We start from the raw sequence: 23,439 nt of genomic DNA, 5'->3' as shown, positions 1-23,439 counted from the left end.
AGAGGTCCCGATAAATTCCTACTTGAGCAGGGAGCCTACCTGCTAGAGTAGATGTTCGGGCATGTGAACCTCATTAAGAGTCTCTTACAATCTTCTGTGATGTAGTGGAAGCATTTGATAAAAGAATAATCATTAACTCTAATATAAAAATGAAACAAATCATTCTTAAACACCGGATGAGTGGAAATTGAGCTGAGATTCTTGTTTGTTGGAGAATCCTTTCCTTTTATAATTTCATTGTCAAACACCGGATGAAAATTTGCTCAAGTTGCATTGACCGGACTATCGCAATCACACTCTCGTTTGAACGAGGGTGCTACCGGTCGATTTGACTAAGTTCAAATGACGATACGATCGGGCCACTCGAACTTGTTCTAGGGGAGGCGGGCCAATCGGATTGCCCGTCTACAATCCCTACAATCTAGCTAAAAGATCGTATGGAATCCCAACCCAATCGGAGAAATAACTTCCACAATTTTCTATAGTGACTATATATAGAAAATATCCTCATTTGGTTGGACTGAATAAGCTTCCTTACCTTTTACTCAAGGATGCTAGGCATATTTTTGTATTGAAAATGCAAGGACAACTCTATTCGATCTACCAATTACCCTTTTGCATGTGCAATGTGCATGTCCCTCATATATAGAAATTGATCAAGCCACGTATATATGTACAAGTAGGAGAGGCTACTCTTTCCAGATAGAGAGACTTCAACTCACCTACCTAACGATTTGGCTTGGCTTCGTTTCTAAGTTCTTCCATTACAAGCATGCCTGTTTCTTTTTCTTTTCATGTGAAAAATACACTGCCAGCTGACGTTTTGAAAGCAATCGTTGCAATACTATTTTTCAAGTATTTGCTTCAGGTTGCCAGATATTTGGTAGGGTGTCAACTAGGCATTTGAGTCCCTTTTTTTTTTTTTTTTTTTTTTTTTTTTTTTTTTTTAATCAAAAAAAAAAAAAATTGAAAGGAAAAACTTCACTTATAACTTATGATCTTTCATCACTTTTGCAATTAAGTACTCAAACTTTAAAAAGTGTTAATTTAGAGTATCCATCTTTCAATTTTTTTCAATTTCAACTATCCGTTTAAATTTTCTGTTAAATCATATCAAAATTTCCAAAATACCTTTTTTTTTTTAAAATTTTTTTTAAAATTATAAATTTTTTTAAAGATTCACGTATGGGTGTTTTTGAAAATTCCGTTAAATTTTGACCTACACCTAAATTCTTGCAATTTTTTTTCCTTAAAAAATGGTATTTTGGGAATTTTGATAGGATTTAACAGAAAATTTTAACGGATGGTTGAAATTTAAAAAAAAATTGAAAGATAGATATCCTAAACTAACACTTTTTAAAGTTTGAGTACTTAATTGTAAAAATGATGAAAGATCAAGGGTTATAAGTGAAGTTCTTCAAAAATGAAAGGGCAAAGTTATCTAGGAGTTCATGTCACTAATCGGAACCACACTGATGGTGGTAGAAAAGAAATGAGAATGCTTTCACTTTGGTCAATAGAAATGGCCAATCTAGCAAGGTTATGTGCAGGCTAATTAGCACGGATTAGGATCTTATCAAATTATCTGTCCGAATTTGAGAGAATTCGAGTAAGTGATTGTGAGAGAGATCGGTCACTTATGGGACCCATCTAACCATAAAAATGGTTGGACAGTCAAATTTTTATTTGGTCGGGTGAGTTCGATAAGTTTTCTCTCACAATTACTTGTCTGAATTCTCTCAAATTCAGATCCAATTAGCAGTATTACAACGACTTTACGAAAATGCCAAACTGGAATGAGATTTGGATGAAGGGGAACTTCCGAGAGGAAGGGTTCTAATTGTCATTCACAGACATAGATAGGACGTGGTTGAAGAAGACAGACCCAACAAGTAGCAAATAACCCTCAAAAGTACATGTTGTTGAGGCCATTAAACCTGTTTAATAGCACTGATCGAAGGATCTGTAGATGGGTCAGAAAATGTTTCACTTTCCAAATGTTGTAACTAATTTGTTTTGTCCTAAAACAAATAAAAGTTTGTTGACAAATTAAGGTGTCACGGTTTAGGTAAGAAACGACCGAGCTAGCCAGGAATTCAAAAGCCCATGATCCTTCTGTCGTCAACCGTTCTATAGCGTCGTCCACTAAAAATAAAAATAAAAATTGCACAAATGAAAAAAGAAAATGTAATATCTAAACAATAAAAAAAAATAATCAATCACCTCCAAAATTTAATTAGGATGAAGTTTTCCTCTAAAATCAATTTCTTCTAATTCAATTTTTAGTAGTGCATATTGTTGGCAGGGAATAATTTCATTTAGACTGGTCCACCTAAAAAATTATGGGCTTTCGGGTCAGTACCGGCCTAAAGAGAATAGGTGGACGTAAAGTCGAGACAACAAGATTTTCGGATAGTCCTATCCTAAGATATAGACATCAAGAATTTAGCTATTCCCAAGAATATGTGACACAAGGTACATTCGGATTGAGTCCCGGGAACGTAGACATCCCGAGATTGGGAGTCAACTCAGCCAGCCAAGACCTGGGACAAGCATGTCTCGGGAACTCAAGTATCAGCCACACCACAAGAAATTTGGATTAAAAGTCACAATCCGTGTCGAAGAATCCGATCAACAGTCTTATTTCAAGTTGAATTGTGATAGGACTCTTGGTCCAACTCTAATTTCCCAGAACCTGGGATTAGAGTCATACTACAAAACGAATTAGGAAAGAATCACACTCCAAGTTTGGTAAGGAATCTGAGTACAAATCAGACTCTGATAAGCACTCCTAGATCAAGTAAGAGCAGGAATTCTAATTCAAGTTGAACTCCATTTCTTTGCCTATAAATATGCTCATATCCCAACCCCCAGGTATAAAAGACAGACGGATTATTTTATACATTGAGCATATTTTTTATTCATAAGCTAATTTAGGCATCGGAATAAGACCCTTAAAAGGATCTGACTTTTACTTGCTCTAAATATATATGCCAGTTTAATAGACCAAAGTTCAATAAATTTCTTCTAACTCAATTTAGAGAGAAATTTGCCTCAAAATTTGTAGCATATGATGTATTCTTCAGTCGTATTTTTTTGGCAAATAATAATAATAATAAATTATAGGGGTGCGATGTGACCTAGCTCAACATATTTGACCCCATTCTAATTAGGAATGATTGCTTTTGAGTGACTCCAGTTGGGATAACCGATTGTTTTCGTTTGATGTGAAAGGGAGAAATTCCCGTTATCCTTTGAATTGTCATGTTCAAGAATATTTAATGCAAACAATGAGAGATTTGTTCTTGTTTCAATACTTGGGAATTTCTTCAGCATTCAGCTTCCGATTATAAGATATATATATACATTCGATATTTTAAAACTAGCTGTGAAAAGATTATAAGATATTTTTAAACTAATTAATCGATCAGCTTGCGGTAGATAGCTCATTTTGATATTTGTGAAAAGATTATAAGATTATAAGATATTTTGATATTCAAAAAAAAAAAAAAAGGGGAAAAAAAAAGGGAAAAAGAGTTTTTTGTTTTTGTTTTTTTGTATTTTTTTAAGTTGTACTAAATTTTACATTATAACATAAATTCTAATTTTGGACTACCCTAATCCTCCTTTTGACTTCTGTTAATTTGTCAAATATTTAAGTTCTCTTCCAAACAATTACAATTATTGTGATACCGGAGCTCCTATTATAAATCAACTAATCTTTTTGAAATCATATCGCAAATTTGACTAACGTTTTCGTGGGTATGTTGTTACAATTATCATACGAGTAATACCATTCTTTAAGTTTATTTATCACATTCATTTTATACTGGCGGCAGAAGTAACTTTAAAACACGTCAAGTTCACCGATTTGAAATGAGTAGGAATAGTAGTATTACGTACTCTTTATTATAGTGGCATTTAGTCTAGTCATATTATTGATCTTATCAGGCTTATTCTAAACATGTAAATATGAATTAGTCCGGTGCACATGCAATATGTACGTACAAGCATATATATATATGAAAGGAAATAAATAAAACCATTAATTTATTTAAAGAAAATGGACACCTCGGTGGTCGTTGGAAAAAAGACTGAGGGAAGCTAGGGGGTGGATGGTAGTTGAAAAATAGACGAAGCTTAACTTCAGGGCAATGGGGACCCTGCAACCAACAACACACCACCCTTTATGTGGACACATTAGGTGATGATGCCCTACCTTCATTCATAAAAAAGAAACCCACCCCTCTCACCACCTCACCTCATTCTCCCTCACTCTCACACACGTACACCGCCCGCCATGGAAGCCAGCGCCGGACTAGTCGCCGGATCTCACAACCGCAACGAGCTCGTCGTCATTCACGGCCATGAAGAGGTAAATTAATTAACCATATATGCATGCATGGAAAGAAGAATTAAACCACATGCAACCAAGGGAAAATTGATATATCCTGGTTGCACGTACGTAGTTTGTTTGTGTATGTGTTAGAACTTAGATTGATATATATATATTAATCTTGGGTTTTGTTGTCTTGGTGCAGCACAAGCCTTTGAAGAACTTGGATGGCCAGGTCTGTGAGATATGTGGCGATGACGTCGGGCTAACGGTGGACGGAGATTTGTTTGTCGCCTGCAATGAGTGTGGTTTTCCGGTGTGCCGGCCTTGCTATGAATATGAGAGGAGAGAAGGCAGCCAGCTTTGCCCTCAGTGCAGGACTAGATACAAGCGTCTCAAAGGTATAATGAATTGACACTTTTTAAAGTCGAAGGGTAAGATTAAGAGTGTTAAAAGGGAAGTTTTCCCTATTATTAATCTTTAGCCGGTACAAACGAAGAAGCATACTGATTTTCTTTCTTTCTTCTTTTTTGTTGGAAATGTTGTGAAGGGAGCCCAAGGGTGGAGGGAGATGAAGATGAAGAGGATGTGGATGATATCGAGCACGAGTTCAAGGTCGAGGATGAGCAGAACAAGCATAACCATCTTGCAGAAGCGATGCTTCATGGTAAGATGAGCTATGGAAGAGGCCCTGAAGACGACGAAAACGCCCATATCCCACCAGTTATAGTCGGTGCTAGATCCCGACCGGTGAGGGAAATTAAAGCTTAAATATGACAATATATGATATTCATTGTTCTTAAATATGATGTTGCTTAGATTTCAATCCAACACTTCCTTCTTACGTACGTACTGTACGTGAAACTAAAACTATTTGCATGCACGCATGCAGGTGAGCGGTGAATTTCCAATATCATCCCATGCTCATGGAGATCAGCAGATGCTATCTTCTTCGTTGCATAAACGTGTGCATCCATATCCAGTTTCTGAATCTGGTACGTATCACTCTTTCTCTCGTTTATTACGATGTAAAATGTTTTTGCTGAAAAATATTTTTAATGAAATTATTTTTTTAAAAATTTTTTTTTTCGGTGTTTGCCTCGTACCAAAAACGACCAGCAGCAGCCTTCGACAAATGGCAACGGTCCAGCGATTTAAGAAGGAGAAGCTCAAACTCGAAACTTTATTACAAATTAAAAAAAAGAAACAATTTAAAATTCGAGAAGCTTTTATGGTACTTAAATTAACGAAAAATGTTTCGGTTGACTATTATTTTCCGTCGCATCTCATACGCTCAAAAATACGAAAAAATGTTTTTCAGAAATCATTTTACACTGGAACAAACGAACCTTTGTAAACTTGCATCGGTTGGAAATATCTGCTGATTTATTTTTGGATATTCATGCATATATACAACTCCCTCTATTCAAAAGGTACTTCTACTTCCTTACAACATGTAGCTGCTTGCAAAATACAGGGAGTGCAAGGTGGGATGAAAAGAAAGAGGATGGTTGGAAAGATAGGACGGATGACTGGAAAATGCAGCAAGGCAACCTGGGGCCTGAACAGGACGACATTGACCCTGACATTGCCATGTGTGTACCAAATCTCCCAACTACTTCTATATCTAAGCATCCGTTCGGATTTGCAATTTCAAGTGGTTTTAAAAAAAAGACTTTTTTATTTGCAAATTTGAGAACACAAATTTTTCTACATTTTTGAATAATAAATTTTTTTTATAAACACTCTCAAACGATATATTTTTTGCGATTTAGTTTAAAATAACACTTTTAATCTGCAAAATCGTTTAGGTAAATGCTAACGTTTTATAATATGTGAACTGATGCAGGATGGATGAAGCTAGGCAGCCACTGTCAAGAAAAGTACCGATTGCTTCAAGCAAAATAAATCCTTATCGGATGGTGATTATAGCCCGGCTTTTTATTTTGGCCTTGTTCCTCCGATATAGACTTATGAATCCGGTTCGTGATGCCTTTGGGCTCTGGTTAACGTCTGTGATATGTGAAATTTGGTTTGCACTTTCTTGGATCCTTGATCAGTTCCCTAAATGGTACCCTATTGATCGTGAGACCTACCTTGATCGTCTTTCACTCAGGTATACCAATTTGCCTGCAAGAACAGCATTTAAGGGTCCGTTTCAGTTTGTCATTTAAAAACGTGCAATTTAATTTAAAATCACACTTTTAACGTGCCAAACACACTCTACAACTGCAAACTTAGAGAACCTCTATAAGGCTTACTTGTCCCATCAAGTAGGTGGGCTATTCGAAACTTGTTTGGACATGTGAGTCTCATAAGAATTCTTTCACATTTATTACTCAAATTACTGGAATTTAGACAACAAAATTGTTGAGGATAATGATATCCTAAACGAGGGCCAAACTGACTCTGATGGTTTATTGAAAGTTGATCCAATTGATGTTTTATTGTAAGGTTTAATCATATGTGATGCAGGTATGAGAGGGAGGGTGAACCAAATCAGCTGTCTGCAGTAGATCTCTTCGTCAGTACTGTGGATCCCATGAAGGAGCCCCCTCTTGTTACAGCAAACACAGTTCTTTCAATCTTGGCCGTGGACTACCCAGTTGATAAGATCTCATGCTACATTTCTGATGATGGTGCTTCCATGCTCACCTTTGAAGCCTTGTCTGAAACTGCAGAATTTGCACGGAAATGGGTTCCTTTCTGCAAGAAATTTACTATAGAGCCTCGAGCCCCTGAGATGTACTTTGCGGAGAAGATTGATTATCTCAAGGACAAGGTCCAGCCTACTTTTGTTAAGGAGCGTAGAGCTATGAAGGTCTGTACTACACAACAGCCATTCCATTCTCAAGTGTCCAGTGTTGGTTTGGTTTAACAGATTCAAAACGTTAGATTTGAAAAAATAGTAATTTTAAAATGTAGTTAATGAAAATTTGATTTTTTAAAACGAAGTTAAGCGTTTGATAAAATTTGATTGCCATTCAAATCGTGCATTTTCAAAAACAAAACACGCTCTGAGCTATACTAAGGATTCAACACTTTCCACGATTTCGTTAAACATACTTAAGTTATGGTTTTGTGGTGTTTGGCAGAGAGAATATGAAGAATTCAAGGTTAGGGTAAATGCACTTGTGGCCAAAGCTACAAAGGTACCTCCAGAGGGGTGGATCATGCAAGATGGGACGCCATGGCCAGGAAACAATACCAAGGATCACCCTGGTATGATTCAGGTGTTTCTCGGTCACAGTGGAGGAGTTGATGCTGAAGGAAATGAGCTTCCTCGTCTTGTCTATGTATCCCGTGAGAAAAGGCCTGGTTTTCAACATCACAAGAAAGCTGGTGCCATGAATGCTCTGGTAAAATAATTTTCAAGCACCCTCTTGCCTTCTATTTGATCAAAACTCCCTCACCTTTAGAAATTTCATATTTATGTGATCCTTCTTTTGATGCTTTGTAAATTTTCAGATTCGGGTCTCTGCTGTGCTCACCAATGCCCCTTTCATTCTAAACTTGGACTGTGATCACTATATCAACAACAGCAAAGCCGCGCGGGAGGCCATGTGTTTCTTGATGGACCCCCAAACTGGGAAGAAGGTCTGCTATGTCCAATTCCCTCAAAGATTCGACGGCATTGATACAAATGATCGATACGCCAACAGAAACACAGTCTTCTTTGATGTAAGTCACTGCTAGAATCTCACTGTTAAAATGACCTTTTTCCTGCATTGTTCAAATAGGAGATGACATAATGTTCCTTACCTCTTTGCTTGTGCAGATCAACATGAAAGGTCTAGATGGAATTCAAGGTCCTGTATATGTGGGCACAGGATGTGTTTTCAGAAGGCAAGCTTTATATGGCTATAACCCTCCCAAAGGTCCTAAGCGCCCAAAGATGGTAAGCTGTGACTGCTGCCCGTGTTTTGGACGCCGCAAGAAGCAAAAGTATGCTAAGGACGGGGCAAATGGAGATGGTGCAAGCCTACAAGGTTTTTGGAGATCTCTATCTTGTTAATTATACTTGAACAAAGCTTTCTGGAAGAAATATATTAAACTAACATGCGTCTGAATATGAATTTGCTCCCTCCTAGCATATATCTTTTCTTCACTAACTTGCAGTCATATTTGTGTAGAAATGGACGATGACAAGGAGCTATTGATGTCCCAGATGAATTTTGAAAAGAAATTTGGGCAGTCGGCAATTTTTGTGACTTCGACCTTAATGGAACAGGGTGGCGTGCCTCCTTCCTCGAGTCCGGCAGCCCTGCTCAAAGAAGCCATTCATGTAATCAGTTGTGGCTATGAAGACAAAACAGATTGGGGTCAAGAGGTAATTTTAACAATTCTATTCAATGTGCCTCCAGATTTTTTCTATGAATTCCAAGTGCTTGCAGAGATGGTAGATGTGGTTGTATACAACTGAATTGAGTCACTTTCACATGTGCAGCTTGGTTGGATCTATGGATCAATCACAGAGGATATCCTCTCGGGTTTCAAGATGCATTGCCGTGGTTGGAGGTCTATATACTGTATGCCAAAGAGACCTGCATTCAAGGGTACAGCTCCCATCAACCTGTCAGATCGGCTAAACCAGGTGCTTCGGTGGGCACTTGGTTCCATTGAGATCTTTTTCAGTCACCACTGTCCTATTTGGTATGGCTACAAGGAAGGGAAACTCAAGTGGCTCGAGAGATTTTCCTACGTCAACACAACAGTCTATCCCTTCACCTCCTTACCTCTCCTTGCCTACTGTACCCTCCCTGCTATCTGCTTGCTCACCGATAAATTCATCATGCCACCGGTAACATTATAACTGCCATTGTTTTATCATATCATAGAATGATAATTAGTTAGAAGATATTTGGACCTAAGATGATTATGAACTTCTTAATGGCATCTAAAAGTACAGAACATTACATGAATTATAACCATCTCCTTATATATAAGAGAAATTAATCCATTCCTTAATCCTATGAAAATCAGATTAATGGAATAACTAAGTTTATACCTCCAGAATGAGTTTCAAGTGTTTTTGCTATGTCTGCTGATAAAATTATTTCTCAATTTGCTTCATTATCCAGATAAGCACTTTTGCGAGTCTCTACTTCATTGCCTTGTTCATGTCAATCTTTATTACGGGCATTCTTGAGCTGAGATGGAGCGGAGTTACTATTGAGGAATGGTGGAGAAACGAGCAATTCTGGGTCATTGGTGGTGTGTCAGCACATCTCTTTGCTGTTGTGCAAGGTCTCCTGAAGGTTTTAGCTGGAATTGACACTAACTTCACTGTCACATCCAAGGCAACAGATGATGAGGATTTTGGAGAATTATACACATTTAAATGGACAACCCTTCTAATTCCTCCAACTACAATCTTAATCATCAACCTCGTTGGGGTTGTCGCTGGGATCTCAGATGCCATAAACAATGGATACCAATCATGGGGACCTCTATTTGGGAAGCTCTTCTTTGCATTCTGGGTGATTGTCCATCTCTACCCATTCCTTAAAGGTCTGATGGGGCGGCAGAACCGGACACCAACCATTGTTGTCATATGGTCAATCCTTTTGGCTTCCATCTTCTCCTTGCTTTGGGTCCGAATTGATCCATTTGTGTTGAAAACCAAGGGACCTGACACCAAGCAATGTGGAATTAATTGTTAAAATCTCCACATCTCTGGATCGGAAGATACATATAAAATCTTGTTTTTATGTGCATGGTGTATGAATTGACAAAGGGGAAATGCACAAAAATGAATAAAGAAAGAGTGAAATTTTTTGTGTAGTGTAAATGCAGTTTGTACCCAGTTTTGTAACTGATGTAAAGCCCCTGTTGGTTATGATACTGAAACATTGCCGATTTATTCACAATTCATGCATCAGAAACTTATGAATTTTTCTTATTTAGTAAATTTGGACTACTGGTGTCTAGCTCATGAAACCTAACACAAATTGAGAAACATGAAAACTAATGCAGTAACAAAGCTAAAAGAAAACTGAAAAAGAAAAAAAGATGGCAAATACTGTGAAGAATAGAAAACGAGATAGACGGTGACGTCTATATTGGCAACAGATTTCTGTTTCATTGTCAAACACAAACTTCTAAAATTGTTTAAAATTCCATCATGCTTATTCGAGTGAAAGTTCAAGTGACATGTATTGTACCTCATATGGTTTACTTTCAGTGCTTCCCCAGGAACAAAATTGTTCCACCATCATTTTCCTCAGATGCGAAGCTTTATTTGGGGACCATCTAAGGGGAAAAAGGAAGAAGAGCAACTGCAACAAGCACTTTCTGTCTCCTTACGAAAATACAACACATGCACATCTAAGGAAAAGATCGCACAACAGTTTGACATGTGTAGAACCATCTAACATCACCTATATTTCCTGCAAGATATTAAGAGGATCTGACCTATTTCAATTTGAATGAAAAAAAAAATAATCCTTTAACACACAATAATCAACAAAAAAACACACAATAATCAACAAAAAATCCATCAACTCACAAGCTTCTAACCATTGTTTATGATATTCCAACCCAATTGTATACCAGAAAGATAAATGAATTCAGGGTTTGATCTGTTCACTAAGATAAGGATATAATAATCAGAAACAGTATAATCTTTTCTTTTCTTTTTTTTTTTTTCTTTTTTTTTTTTTTTCTTTTTAAATATTTATCACTCAACTTTTTAGCGTATTCAATTATTCAAAAAAATAATTCACGGAAAAAAGAGAATATACAGATAGACTAGCAGAGAAACCGACTCTCCAATTTTGGGTCTGGCAGAATAAAATTAAAATGAACACGGGTATATACACATAAAGTACACAAAACATGTAATAAGCTTGAAAATAGTTAGTTGTTTCTTGTAGAACTATTATTTCCCAAGTCTCTGTGAAACGAAATCAAAATATTTCTTCAAAGAAAATAATGGAGCAAAAAGCATGACAAGAACAATTAACCTGATCAATATAGCAATATCCTGATGGAGCTTCAAATTTATACAAAGAAAAAACAGTGGCTTAAGATTCATATTAAAACCCAGATGAATCCAAATTAGTGGATAAAAAACATAAAGCTGAAAGAGCTTGCCAAGTATAATTAAGGAGAAGTGTTGGCTTGGAGTGAAATTGGTCTTCCTCATGCTTTGAGGTAAGGAAATTACACGAATGTATTACTTATATGCAGTTGTCACTTTCCATATTAGAGCATAAGTAATAATTAAATTCATCTATTTTTTTCTAGAATCGTTTGAGTATCCTAGTGAACAACTGGGTGTGAGATGCCATGATGATGCATCTTAGGATGCGGTCTAGTTTCTTTTATAGTATGAAACTGGAAAGGTAGATGCTTGTTCCGCCTTACATACCTTGACCACTGTAAAAAACAAATTTTTCACCAATAGTCTCCACAAGAACAGATGCCATCTTTAAAATGATGAAATCTATTAGCATCTCTAACCACAATAATTCTCTCTGTAACCTTGGATATAAATTTAGTTGCATTATGGCAATCTAAACAAACCCGGAGATTCTTAATGATTCTGATTTCAGTTCCAGGTTCAGTAACAATAAGGCCAAAAGCAATGGCCAACTTCTCACTATGAACGTTAACCATTAGCTCCTTCTCTTCCTCCTCCACATCATGCAAAGCAGTGACAGTCTGTAATTGATATCCAGCCTCCCTCATCTTTCCAGTCAACTTCTCTAGCATTTTGTAGATTGCTGTTGCTTGAGGATGGGATCGATCACCAGATGTAAAGACATGGGCTGTCTCACCAACCTCAATTAGAGTGCACCCAGGAGTCTTTGTCAACTTTCTTTTCTTGACTACTTGTCGTACCGAAGCAGCCTTTAGAAAACTCCTGTCAGCTGAGTAAATATTAGAGAGTAAGACATGATATCCAACATTTTCTGGTTCCAATTCAAATAGTCTTTCAGAAGCCACACGGGCTAGGTTTGTGTCTTTGTGAATCATGCAAGCACCAAGTAATGTACCCCAGATAGCAGGACCTGGCTCAACCGGCATTTTCTCTATAAATTTCAAGGCCTCATTTAATTGTCCAGCTCGGCCAAGGATGTCAACCATGCAGGCATAATGCTCAGGTAATGGTCGAACCCCATAATCATGGACCATAGAATGGAATATGTCATTTCCTTTCCTCACCAAGCCAGCATGACTACAAGCATACAGGATAGAAAGAAAAGTAACCCCGGTTGGGGAAACTCCAGAATGCAACATCTCATTAAAGAGCTTTAGTGCTTCATTCCCGTGTCCATGGAGGCCATAGCCAAAAATCATGGCGTTCCAAGTTACCACATTTTTATCCTTCACCAAGTCAAATAATCGCTGAGCCTCCACAATGCTCCCACACTTTGCATACATGTCAATTAGAGCAGTTGAGACATATATGTTAGACTTGAGATTCTCGCTTTTAATCAAGCCATGGACCCATTTTCCAAGACTTAAAGTTCCAAGCTGAGCACAAGCCGAAAGAATACTTGTAACTGTAACAGGATTTGGATGAAATTCGAGCATCATATCCCGGAAAAGAGAAATCGCTATCTCTGTTAAACCATTTTTGGTATAACCAGATATCATAGCATTCCAAGATGCCAAACTTTTCTCTGGAGTTTCATCAAAAAGCCGCCGTGCTAATTCAATTTCGTTTACTCTACTATAAACAGTAGTTAATGCAGTTGAAACGGAAGCATGTGAAACAACACCAGATTTAACACAGAAACCATGAATACAGTGAGTGAGCTGCAGATGCCTGAAGGGTGAAAATACAGGAATCAACCCCACCAATGTGCTCGAATTGACTTTCTGCCCAGAAGCAAGCAGTTCCCCAAATAGCATCACGGAAGATTCAGTCTCGCCATTGCAAGTGTACCCAGAAATAATTGCATTATAAGATATCAAATCCGGCTGACCAATCTGCCCAAACAACCACCTCGCCTTATCAATATCCCCACATTTTGAATACAATGAAACCAAACCCGTAATCACAAACACATCACGTTCAAACCCAACTTTCAAAGCCAAGCACTGAATCCCCATCCCCACTTCCAACTCCTGCAACTCCGCTGCTGCTGGAAGCACAGTCGCCAATGTCGTCGAATCCAATTCCACAGCTCCCTTAACCATATCCCGGAAAACTCCTATCGAATCTCCGAAATAACAATTTCTCACCAACCCAGATACCATCGTATTCCACAGAACCGTATCCCTCTCGGGCATTAAATCGAACACCTTCCTCGCCATCTCAACCCGTGGAAACTTAAAATACATGTCAACCACTGCGGACCCAACAAACAGATTGAATCCCAACCCATCAACAATCGCATTTGCGTGCAACAAAATCCCCAATCTCTCGAACTTTAAATCCGAGGCAGCCGATACGGCGAAGGCGTAAGTATACTGATCAGGCTTAAGACTAGTCCTTGTTCTCAAATGGGTATAGAGCAAAATGGCAGACGGAGGCGAGTCGTTGGTTACGAAGCCCTTGATGAGGACGTTGAAGAGGAAAAGGTCGGGCTCGGGGGTGGAGAGAAAGAGGCGGCGGGCGTCGTGGATGGCCTTGAAGTCGGAGAGCTTGTGGGTGAGCTTGGTGAGGGTGGGGAGGTCGTGGTGGAGGCCGTGGAGGATGATCTGGGCGTGGGTTTGCGAGAGGTGGGTGAGACTAGCGGCCTTGTTGAGGAGGTCCAGGAAGAAGTTGCGGCCGCGTGGTGCACAACTGGCCGTCGCTATGTTTCTGCTAATCATTATCTGTCTGTGGGCTTCGGAATGTGTTTGATAGTTTTCGTATATCGAGTATCTCAAACGGATTAGAGCGGGAAACTCTGGCTTTTTTTTTTCTTTTTTTTTTTCGAAATGTCTTTTTCCTTTCACTTAGGTTGGTTTGGATTTGCAATTTCAGAAAATGTGATTAAAAAATATGTAATTTGAAAAAGTAATTTTTAGAAACGTAGTTTTTTTTTTTTTTTTTTTTTTTTTTTTTTATCTGAAGATTTAAAAACGTAGTTAAGTGTTTGACAAAATTGCAAGTTAGCTTTTAAAATTTTGCGTTTTCAAAAAAGTTTCACAATGTCTGTGATTTAAAAAAACAGTTTTCCGTATTTTCAAATCGCAATTTTTTAAAAAAGCAATTCCCAAACAAATCATTTTTTACGATTTGGTTTAAAATTACACATTTTATTTTCGAAATCGCAATCCCAAGCGCACTTTTAAAATATTAATTCCTTCTATCTGACTTAATAGTTATTATGGTTACCATATGCTAACTGTGAAGATTAAAATTTAGGAGAAAATGTTAAATTGGACGTTTGTAGTTTGGGGTTTGACAAATCTCTATGGGGTTTTAATATAAAAAAATATTATGTCCTTTTAATGATGGCTTTTTTTTTTTTGAATGAATAATAGCATATAACCACTGTGGCATAATCTCTTAAGTTTATCCTGTTATGATCAAATTATGATGGCCTGAGCTCATAAGGCTTGATGGTCATTGAGCTCATGAAGCGAAAATGATTGGGAAAATTAGCAAAGGTGGTTTTGAAATTAGTAGTTAAGCCATGCACATGGAGATCTGAGATGAAACTTTGAGCTCTGTTAGGTTTGTAGTATTTGCCAGGTCCATCCCTACCAATTTCCCTGGGTGATGAAAAGCCTTAGGGGCAATGAATTGATGCCCCAAGAATATGAAAGTGGATTAAGGACTAGACATTACTTATTTCATTATTCTAAAAAGGGATTTGGATGAAGTGCAATAAGCTATCTGAATTGGATGCAATACAGGCAGCTAATGAGAGGGAATCCAGATAGAACCCATCTGCTTAAGTAGGTACTAGACAGCCCGAGGTGCAAGGCCTACTTATTCGGACAGGTACGCCCCATACAATACGGGAGGCAGCTAATTACAACCAATCCCCATCTTTTTGAAGAGACATTCCAATAGGTACCCTATCACAAAAGCTTAGAACCAGAAGCCACAGGTCATTATTTTTCTAGTATCATGATACCAATTCCACAGTTCACGAATACTTAAATATGCAACTTCATTGTGAATGTTAATACATGATGGCCAAGAAGGCTTATCAAAATTAGAAATGTAAACCTGCATCCATGAATAAACAAGAAGATATTTGCTTCTAAAACACTTTCTTTTCTAATCTTCCACCCTTTTAACTTTACTTCAACATTTAATTTCAATCTTTTTTTTTTTTGCTTCCTTTGCATTTTCTTTTCATTTGCATAATACAAAAATTACAAGTGGAAGGATAGAGCCAATAGCTCTTTGTAGTGGAGAGAGAGAGAGAGAGAGAGAGAGAGAACGCAATAAAAATTCTCATCGAAGATTAAAAAAGAAAAAAGAAATAAATAAATTTACATTCGCAATGAACCAAACAGACAAGACGGCAAGTCGTATCTGCGGAAGAGACAAGGCGGTAAGTTGTTAGCTTAGCGGCAGTCATGGTCAAGGAGGTGTCTTGATTGCCAAGATTGGCTGCTTACCCTCCTCCAAATCTTGTTCCATTTGTATGAGATGGGTCCTAAGGCTGTATTCCTCAACCTGTCTCAAGCCAAAAGTGCTCAGAAATTCTGCTTTGCATTCAATGTTGAAGAACAAGGACAGCGCGTATTTGAAAAACAATAGTAATAATTCAAGTTACAAGCTCTATTACGAGTCATAGTGGGTGCAGAATGAAATTTCCAAAGAGATGAATTGCTACTAAACCATGGCAATAGAAGACAATCTATGCCAGCCAATTTGATAGAAGACATTCACCTGCATAGCTGCCAATGAAGCCAATAATGCTTCACATTCATCAAGCGTGGCTTTCTCCTGTGCTGCCACGACAGCAAGTTCATAAACCAGACTGTTCAAACCCTCCACCTAGAACACATGAATGTAGACGGTAGCATTCAGCATCAAGAATTAAGCACTGGATGTGCAAATAATTATCAGCAACCCAAACACATCTTGACGTAATACTCGGGGCTTTGTGTACCCACTACAGTAGCTCAGGCCTTGCCACTTGGGTGTTGGCTCAAGTAGTGAAAGAGGGAAATGCTGTTGGGGTGTATATCTAAGGTTTAAATCTTACTTAAAAGTGAAGAGGGGAAAAAAAAAGTAAAGAAAAAGGAGCAGCACAGTCCTAAAACTCAAAAGTGATAATGAAAAAGCTCAAATGGAAATAGACGCATGCGCTCTTATACATTAAAAAGAATAAAGATGGAAGCAAATGAAGATCTTATCCATTGACTTTCTCTGCCTTATTAAAGCACTGTAATCCAAAGAGACTTGTCGAGTGACAAAGAAGTGGAGGAAAGATAAATTTAAGTTATGCATTTCACATGCATTACAATATAAGCAGAACAAAACCGCATCAACACAAATCTCACCCTTGAGAGCAAAGAGCATATAGATGATCCCATTGCCTGCATCACATCAACTGCCGAGCAAATAGCAGCCTTCAAAGATTCAATATCTGCCTGTAAAAGTACAAATCTAAAAATGAGGTAAAAGAGTTGTCTTTCCGGAAATGAAATTCAATGAATTTCGACAACCAAACATACCCATGCCCCTCCAGTTACTGGAAGTCGGAGAGTGCTTGCCTCTAAATCTTCCACAGCCCCAGATAAAGAATCAATATGATCTCTTTCAAGTAAAGCCCAATTGTCAAGGTAGGCCATCTGAACCAATCATCATGCATGCAAGCACTTAGAAAAGGCGTCACTTAATAACTGACATAATAGATAAGTAACAAACTACATTCAGACATAGGTTCTGTAATGCTGGAAAAACAAGACCAGCTCAGGACCCTCTAAAACACTGCAAATTCACAGGGCAGAACCTAATTTCATCAAAGGCATCCCATTTGCATAGTGCACGGACTAGATGATGGTTTAAGCAGAATTTTGTCAGCAACATAAAACTAATTTCTCCAAAACTGCACAAAGCACTTTAAGTGCATCATATTCAAATCTCTTATAGATGCAGATGCAAGTTCCCAACACGAATTTAGCACTCAATGCCACACATGACCTCTTACCACAAGAGGTAAGCCTGAAGTCTTAGTAAGGCCTTTAACAGGAAAGTGCTAGATATTTTATCACTATCCCTTTTCAATAAGACTAGATTTACTTATTAAAAAAAAAAGCCTATCTTTTGACAGACATCCACTTACTCCATTCTCACTCTTCTTGGAGTGCCGTGAATGTACCGAGGCTTTCCGAAGGATGGTTATAAATATTTTCCGTGTATAGGCTTCATAGAGGTGTGTTTTTTTGAAAAGAACATCCTTTTAACTTTTAGCTATCATAAGGAACTGAAAAAATATGTATTCTTGACAAAAAGAAAACAGTAGATTAATTCTATGAAATAGAAGTTGTTACTGAAATAATAAAATCAAATAGAACAAGAGGAATTACTTGATCATTCAAAACTGAGTTCAGCTTAAGCTCTAGCTTCAGCTGTTGGAGATTGATCCTTTTCCTGATCACTGAATCCCACAGATCTAGTGTAGTGTTCCAAACGTTAAATAGAGTTCTCTGCACCATCAGGTAGTGTTTAGATAAAACATATAACGTAAAAGAAAATTCTGTTTTAACCCAAACATCAATGCTTAACAAGTAAAGACAAGTATGGCACAGTGACACTACAAATTTGAATATTGAAAGCTATAACTAGAGAATACCAGATATTAACTTCACTTTGTGATAAGTAAAACATTTTCTTTTATAAAACTCTCAAAAAGTACTCCAGTCTTCTGTACAAGACTAAACCGCTTAACCTATCACAACAATTTTGTTTTTCTTTATTTTCTAACCTTCTATACCACTACTGTGTAAGTCATACAAAAATACTCTGTTGCATCATAAAAACAAAACTAATGGTTAGGGACTGCAAATCAATGAACAAGAGAATCTGAAGCAAATGTGTGTTTTCACAAGGGCGCGCCTGTGTGTATACAAGTCATCAGGATTATTTGTACTGAAAGTATGATACTATACGATAGAACATGAAAACTTGTAGAAAAATCTAGAAGACCTACATTATCAAAGAGTTAGCTAATTCCACAGAGATCAAAATCCTACCTCTGTTGATACTTTCTGCATATAAAGTACAGCCTCTGCCCGGGCATTTGCAAATCGCCATTGCAAATTTCGATTGTGTAGCAGCCTCAGCTGATGAGCATCTTCTATGTAGCTTGCCCCCTTTTTTCCTTTTTTAACATCCGCAATAAAACTGAGCACAGAAGTAGTAGTATGGGATTGACTAGAAGGACTGCCTGGCCGAAGCCGAGATGGACTAATCCCTCGAGGAGGAGGAGTTGATGGTCTTGTCCGAGATGGACTGGCACCTTTACTAAAAGAAGATGACACCACTAAGGTCCTACTAGGTGATGGCCGCCGTGCTATAGGAGAAGGCAAAGATTGAGATCTAACTACAGGTGTTATTAATGTTGTTCTATCTGATAAACTTGTAGAAACAGACTTGGGAGGTCCAAGTACCCGCAGTGTATTATCATCAATTGAATTTGCCTCAAATCCTACTCTAGAACTTCCATCAACTGATAATAGCCTCGCAGCATCACTAGCAGACTTTGGTAAAGGTTTACCCATACCATTAGATGCAACCATTCTCCTCATCGAAGATAACCCAATTCCCGGAACTGGGGTACTTAAAGCCTTGATGACTGCCCTGTCACCAAGATCCACACTCTTGCTCAATGCATTGGAAGATACATTCCCACCAATTCTACTTGGCCATCGATGCTGATCTGTCAGTCGAATATGTAAACCATCAACTGGCCTAGAATTCTCAGACTGATCAGGCGCATTCTTTCCTTTCAGAGGACTCCTCTTCCTCTCTGGCGTGGGTTTTCTTGGAACAGTAGGTGTTTCCACCTGTTTGTGTGCCACATTCGATGACGGCCGCAGAGTGCGGTCTGAAGAAGTATTAACTGGTTTCTCCTTCTTGCTGATAGGAATTGATATGGAATCAGACTGAAATGAAACACTCAAACTACGCATTGTGGAAGGCCATAAACTCTCTGGTGACCGACCATTCCCTATCCTTCTGGATGACAATTGTATATCTACGGCTGAATCATGGACTGGTGTGGACGGCCTAGATGGAGAAGGGGGTGTGGAGGGCCGCTTCCTCTCAGCAGACACGGCTCTCTTAGGTACCAAATGGGATGATGGAGAAGGCAATGTTCTTGTGACGTTTGGAGAAAGGAAACGCCGGGGACTGGCAGGCGTTGCCGGAGAAGGTGACTTGTACCTGGAACTAACTTCCCTCGTCCGAAGGCGCCGAGTGGTGACTGCATTGTTCTTTTCAGCCGGAACCAACGGTGGTCTTGGGGTCCCCACCGCCGTGTGCTTCCGCAATGCTTGCTCTGACTCACATACATCCATCCACACAACACAAATTAGACCACATTGACTCGATTTTTCACATAGCTAAAGCACATTTGACAGCCTTGGCATTCATGTACACCCCCAAAATTCAATGGAATAACACCAGCTCCTCAAAAAGAAAGATCCTTTACTCTGCAATAAATCTGCCACAAATGCACAACCAAAAGTAAGAGAGATACTAAAGCAAAGAATAACAAACCCATAAAAGAGAAAAAGAAAAAAAAGAGAATTGGAAAGCATACATCTTTACAGAGACCCAGATCTGACTGAGAATGAATACGAGATTCACAGCTAATAAACGCAAATGGGTCTTGTTTTTTCATCAAAATAAGCCCAAATCCAAGCAGATCAGGGCGTGAAAAAGCGGTTAGAGAGTGAGAAAACAACATCAGGTACAAATGGGGTCACAGAAATTTGAGGAGAGTGCCACGACGTGCAGTAAACGGTTATGATTAGAGGTCTGCATTGCAAGGGAGGGGTCCCCTTCGGAAATTGAGGAGACCAGGGGAAGGGAGTGAACAGAGGTAGCGGTGGGTGTAGGATAAGAGAAGGAAGGGTGCGCAGGATAAGGGTGGTGATTCTTTTACTATTATTAATCTATTTTCCCTTTTGTCCCTCTCACGGGAGTGCCATGGTCGGCTGGGCTGGAAATGGGGCTTCACTCACAACACAACACACCCATCACCATATCAATTCAATGAAAGTGATTTTAAAATTTGCACCCAACAACTTTCTCTCTCATACTTTCTTAGAAGAAACACAGAGATGAATTACACAATTACTTCACTAATAACTACTAATGGGTTTTTTTTAATAAAAATAACCATTTTTTCTCCCCAGGAAATAAAATAAAATAGTAAGAAAATCCTTGAATTATGTATTTTTGTCTGTATTCTTCGATTGGTAGAATAGAAGTTTGGAACTTGCAGCCTGCAAGTGCTAATGTTCTTAGGGAAATGGAAAGAGACAAGGAGGTCCACGTGCAAGGGAGATCATTGTCCATTCCCATGAATTTACGTTGCACACAGTCAACACAGAAATTGCAATTAAAAAAACTAGCATTAAAAATGATTAACGATACCTCATATTATTTATTCGGTGAAAGTCTGAAAGATTTGATTAGAACAAAAACACAAAAAATAGTTTCCTTTTTTACCATCTCGGATTAATCTGCAAGATTTAGGACCAGAAATCTATGAAGCTTTTTTGAATTTTGATACTGTGGATTTGACAGGTTATGTCTCTTGTATTGAAGACACGCTCAACGTTTCATTGCTCTTGCAGTCTCTCTCTCTCTCTCTGAAAGTCTTAGAAATTCTGCACAGAGAGAGAGAGAGAGGCTACTCTCTCGTAAACTTTCAGATATGTTCCTAAAATAGAAACAAAATCGATTCTGTTTTGTTTTTATTCATCAAGTATAAACTTGAATCAATTTTTTTTATAATTCTATCCGGAATAAGTTTCAAAAAGAATATCGAAAATTTGAAATAACACCGACAGAATCAGATCAATAATTAATTGAGTTAATCCATTTTCGTTCAAATTTATGATCTTCATCTCTATAAACCAAAATAAACAAATCCAAAAACAAAACAAAAAAAAGGTAAAATCTGACCTTTACCGATTGCCAATGCCAAATTTATCTCCAATCAGAAAAAGCTCCGAAACGCTCTCAAAGCAAATCATCCAAAAAGACCAAACCCACCCCCCCCAAAAAAACCCCTAAATTTACCAATAACTACTCCAAAAAGAAAATATCAAAGGCTTCAATCTCTTCATAATTCGGACCGAAACGACGCGCCGAGGGAGCGGAGGAGTCGCCGGAGGAAACGGATACTCGCCGTGCTTTGGAGGGAGGTCGACTTGCCGGCGGAGAGTATAATATTCTATTATTATTTGTATATTTATTTATTTGATTATTTGGGAAAGCGTTGAGATAGAGAAGGGTAGGCAATAGATTTTAAAGAAGAAATAAAAAGTAAATAAAAAGAAATTAAAGAAAAAAAGAAAAAACGGTTTGATTCAGTTGGGACTTTGGGAGGGAGGTATGCCAGTCAAGTCACCAGGACGTTGTTTTCGCGCCACCTACTTCTATTGCCGTTTACTTATTAAATATTAAAAATTAATCTCTTTATTATTTATAAATCAATATGGAGTATTTTTCTTGTAGATCTCTTCAAATCTTAATCATCATACATTATTTCTTAAATAATACCATTATCTAGGAATTTTTAATGTTCATTAATTCAATAATAATATATTCTATAATACTTTTATTATAATTTTCTTACACATTCACAAGACAATTCATATTTTATAAAAATGATAATCGCTGCGACGTGACAATTTAAATTTTATAAAAATGGGTGTCATTTAAAGTACCACATTAGAGTTTACATTTTAATAACTAATGCGATAAAAAAATAAACGATTAATAAAAGCCATAATACGTGTAACAATATTCATTATATATATATTGAAAGTTAATTAGTTATCTATTATGGCTTTAACTTCAAAAAAAAGTTCTGAGTAATGCTATATACTACACTTTCGAAAAACATTTTTACCACAAGTGGATTATCGGTTTTTTTTTTTTTATTATTATTAGTAGATATTCTCCATTAGAGTGTGGAGATGAATATGTAGAAAAAGTAGTATATTGACAAACGGCTTATAGTCCGGATAATTTTGAAGCCCATTCAGCATACGAGTAACAATTTTCAGGCACAGGATGATTAATCGCAGCAAGTTTGTCATCTCACACTTACAAGGCTGATATGACAGTGCTCATCAACTATTAGATCAGCTATTGTTAAAAAAAAAGAGAAAAAAATGTTTTTATCTTTCATCTCCTTGATTTGTTGTTGGTTAAGTTTCATGTACACTATGAAGGCTTGAAAATTTGAATGTTAATGGAGTTTTTATGGAGCATATTTTTCATGTAATAATAAATAGAACTTTTGGCATTTGGGACATTTAATTCAAGAACTTTGCGGCTTAAGGTCAAAGCATTTTAAGATTATATTAAGCTTAGTCGTAAAATATTAAATGTAGTAATGGCATCCATATGCCATGACTAGCATTTATAAGAGAATTGATGGAACTTGTGGGGAAGGTTGCTAGGCTACTACTGCTTCCCTAAATTCCCTTTAATTGATGGAACTTGTGGGGGAGGTTTGGTGAGTCTTCAAATCTTTGTTAAACAAGAACCAAAACAAATAAAAAAATAAAAAAAAAATTCTCTAAAATTAAATTGGAAGATTTTTTTTTTTTTCTAACACGGTCTATTACACGTCTTTAGCGTTGAGTTTTTAATATTGACAAATTCGATGTCAAAACATAATTGTTTTGATCAAGAAATGAAAAACAAATTTTATTAATTAATTTGATCATAAATCTACACAGAATATCTCTAAGAAGGAAAGTTCATGGTGAAGGAAATATGCGGGAGACTTTACAGGTTAAAAAGTCGGTTTTTCCTACAACCCGTCCAAACGCCGAAATGCCAGAGTCCAAACGGCTAGCTCAAAAACTCAGAGTCCTATGAAAGTTCGAAACAGCTCAGCGAATGCGAGCCACAGAGAGCATCTGTTTGCAAGAAGTCCGGCCAGCTCAGCAGAAGTGAGCAAGAGAGAGCACCCGTCTGCAAGAAGGTCCGGACGCTGATACGA

General features: G+C 37.6%; 3 protein-coding genes across 5 annotated transcripts; 1 reads left to right on the top strand and 2 right to left on the bottom strand.

The window, feature by feature from the left end:
- Positions 1 to 4,214: 4,214 nt before the first annotated feature.
- On the top strand, positions 4,215 to 10,206 carry LOC133865640 (cellulose synthase A catalytic subunit 7 [UDP-forming]). Its single transcript, XM_062302057.1, has 13 exons — positions 4,215 to 4,375; positions 4,542 to 4,737; positions 4,887 to 5,086; positions 5,229 to 5,331; positions 5,814 to 5,931; positions 6,186 to 6,452; positions 6,812 to 7,157; positions 7,432 to 7,695; positions 7,805 to 8,017; positions 8,115 to 8,325; positions 8,470 to 8,666; positions 8,784 to 9,137; positions 9,418 to 10,206. Exons 1-13 carry the CDS (start codon positions 4,301 to 4,303, stop codon positions 9,997 to 9,999), a joined length of 3,126 nt encoding a protein of 1,041 aa, XP_062158041.1. The 5' UTR covers positions 4,215 to 4,300; the 3' UTR covers positions 10,000 to 10,206.
- A 273-nt stretch (positions 10,207 to 10,479) lies between these two features.
- On the bottom strand, positions 10,480 to 14,114 carry LOC133865641 (pentatricopeptide repeat-containing protein At4g30700). Its single transcript, XM_062302058.1, has 2 exons — positions 11,709 to 14,114; positions 10,480 to 10,725 (listed from the first exon to the last, which is right to left on the bottom strand). Exon 1 carries the CDS (start codon positions 14,102 to 14,104, stop codon positions 11,735 to 11,737), a length of 2,370 nt encoding a protein of 789 aa, XP_062158042.1. The 5' UTR covers positions 14,105 to 14,114; the 3' UTR covers positions 10,480 to 10,725; positions 11,709 to 11,734.
- A 1,551-nt stretch (positions 14,115 to 15,665) lies between these two features.
- Positions 15,666 to 21,776, bottom strand: LOC133865645 (AUGMIN subunit 8-like). Of its 3 annotated transcripts, none has more exons than XM_062302063.1 (7): positions 21,384 to 21,776; positions 18,440 to 19,911; positions 17,774 to 17,893; positions 16,919 to 17,035; positions 16,745 to 16,834; positions 16,128 to 16,235; positions 15,666 to 15,911 (listed from the first exon to the last, which is right to left on the bottom strand). In XM_062302063.1, the coding sequence occupies exons 2-7, from the start codon at positions 19,763 to 19,765 to the stop codon at positions 15,816 to 15,818; spliced, it is 1,857 nt and encodes a 618-aa protein (XP_062158047.1). In that variant the 5' UTR covers positions 19,766 to 19,911; positions 21,384 to 21,776; the 3' UTR covers positions 15,666 to 15,815. The 3 variants fall into 3 exon arrangements, with proteins under 3 accessions (XP_062158047.1, XP_062158049.1, XP_062158048.1); XM_062302065.1 differs by having other exon boundaries at positions 21,390 to 21,776; XM_062302064.1 differs by lacking the exon at positions 21,384 to 21,776 and adding an exon at positions 20,011 to 20,571.
- Between the last annotated feature and the right edge of the window lie 1,663 nt (positions 21,777 to 23,439).

Source organism: Alnus glutinosa, chromosome 4 (genome assembly GCF_958979055.1).
Source record: "Alnus glutinosa chromosome 4, dhAlnGlut1.1, whole genome shotgun sequence".
Taxonomy (NCBI): Eukaryota; Viridiplantae; Streptophyta; class Magnoliopsida; order Fagales; family Betulaceae; genus Alnus; species Alnus glutinosa.
Note: the sequence above shows the minus strand (reverse complement) of the source record. Positions and strands in the feature narration are given on the sequence as shown.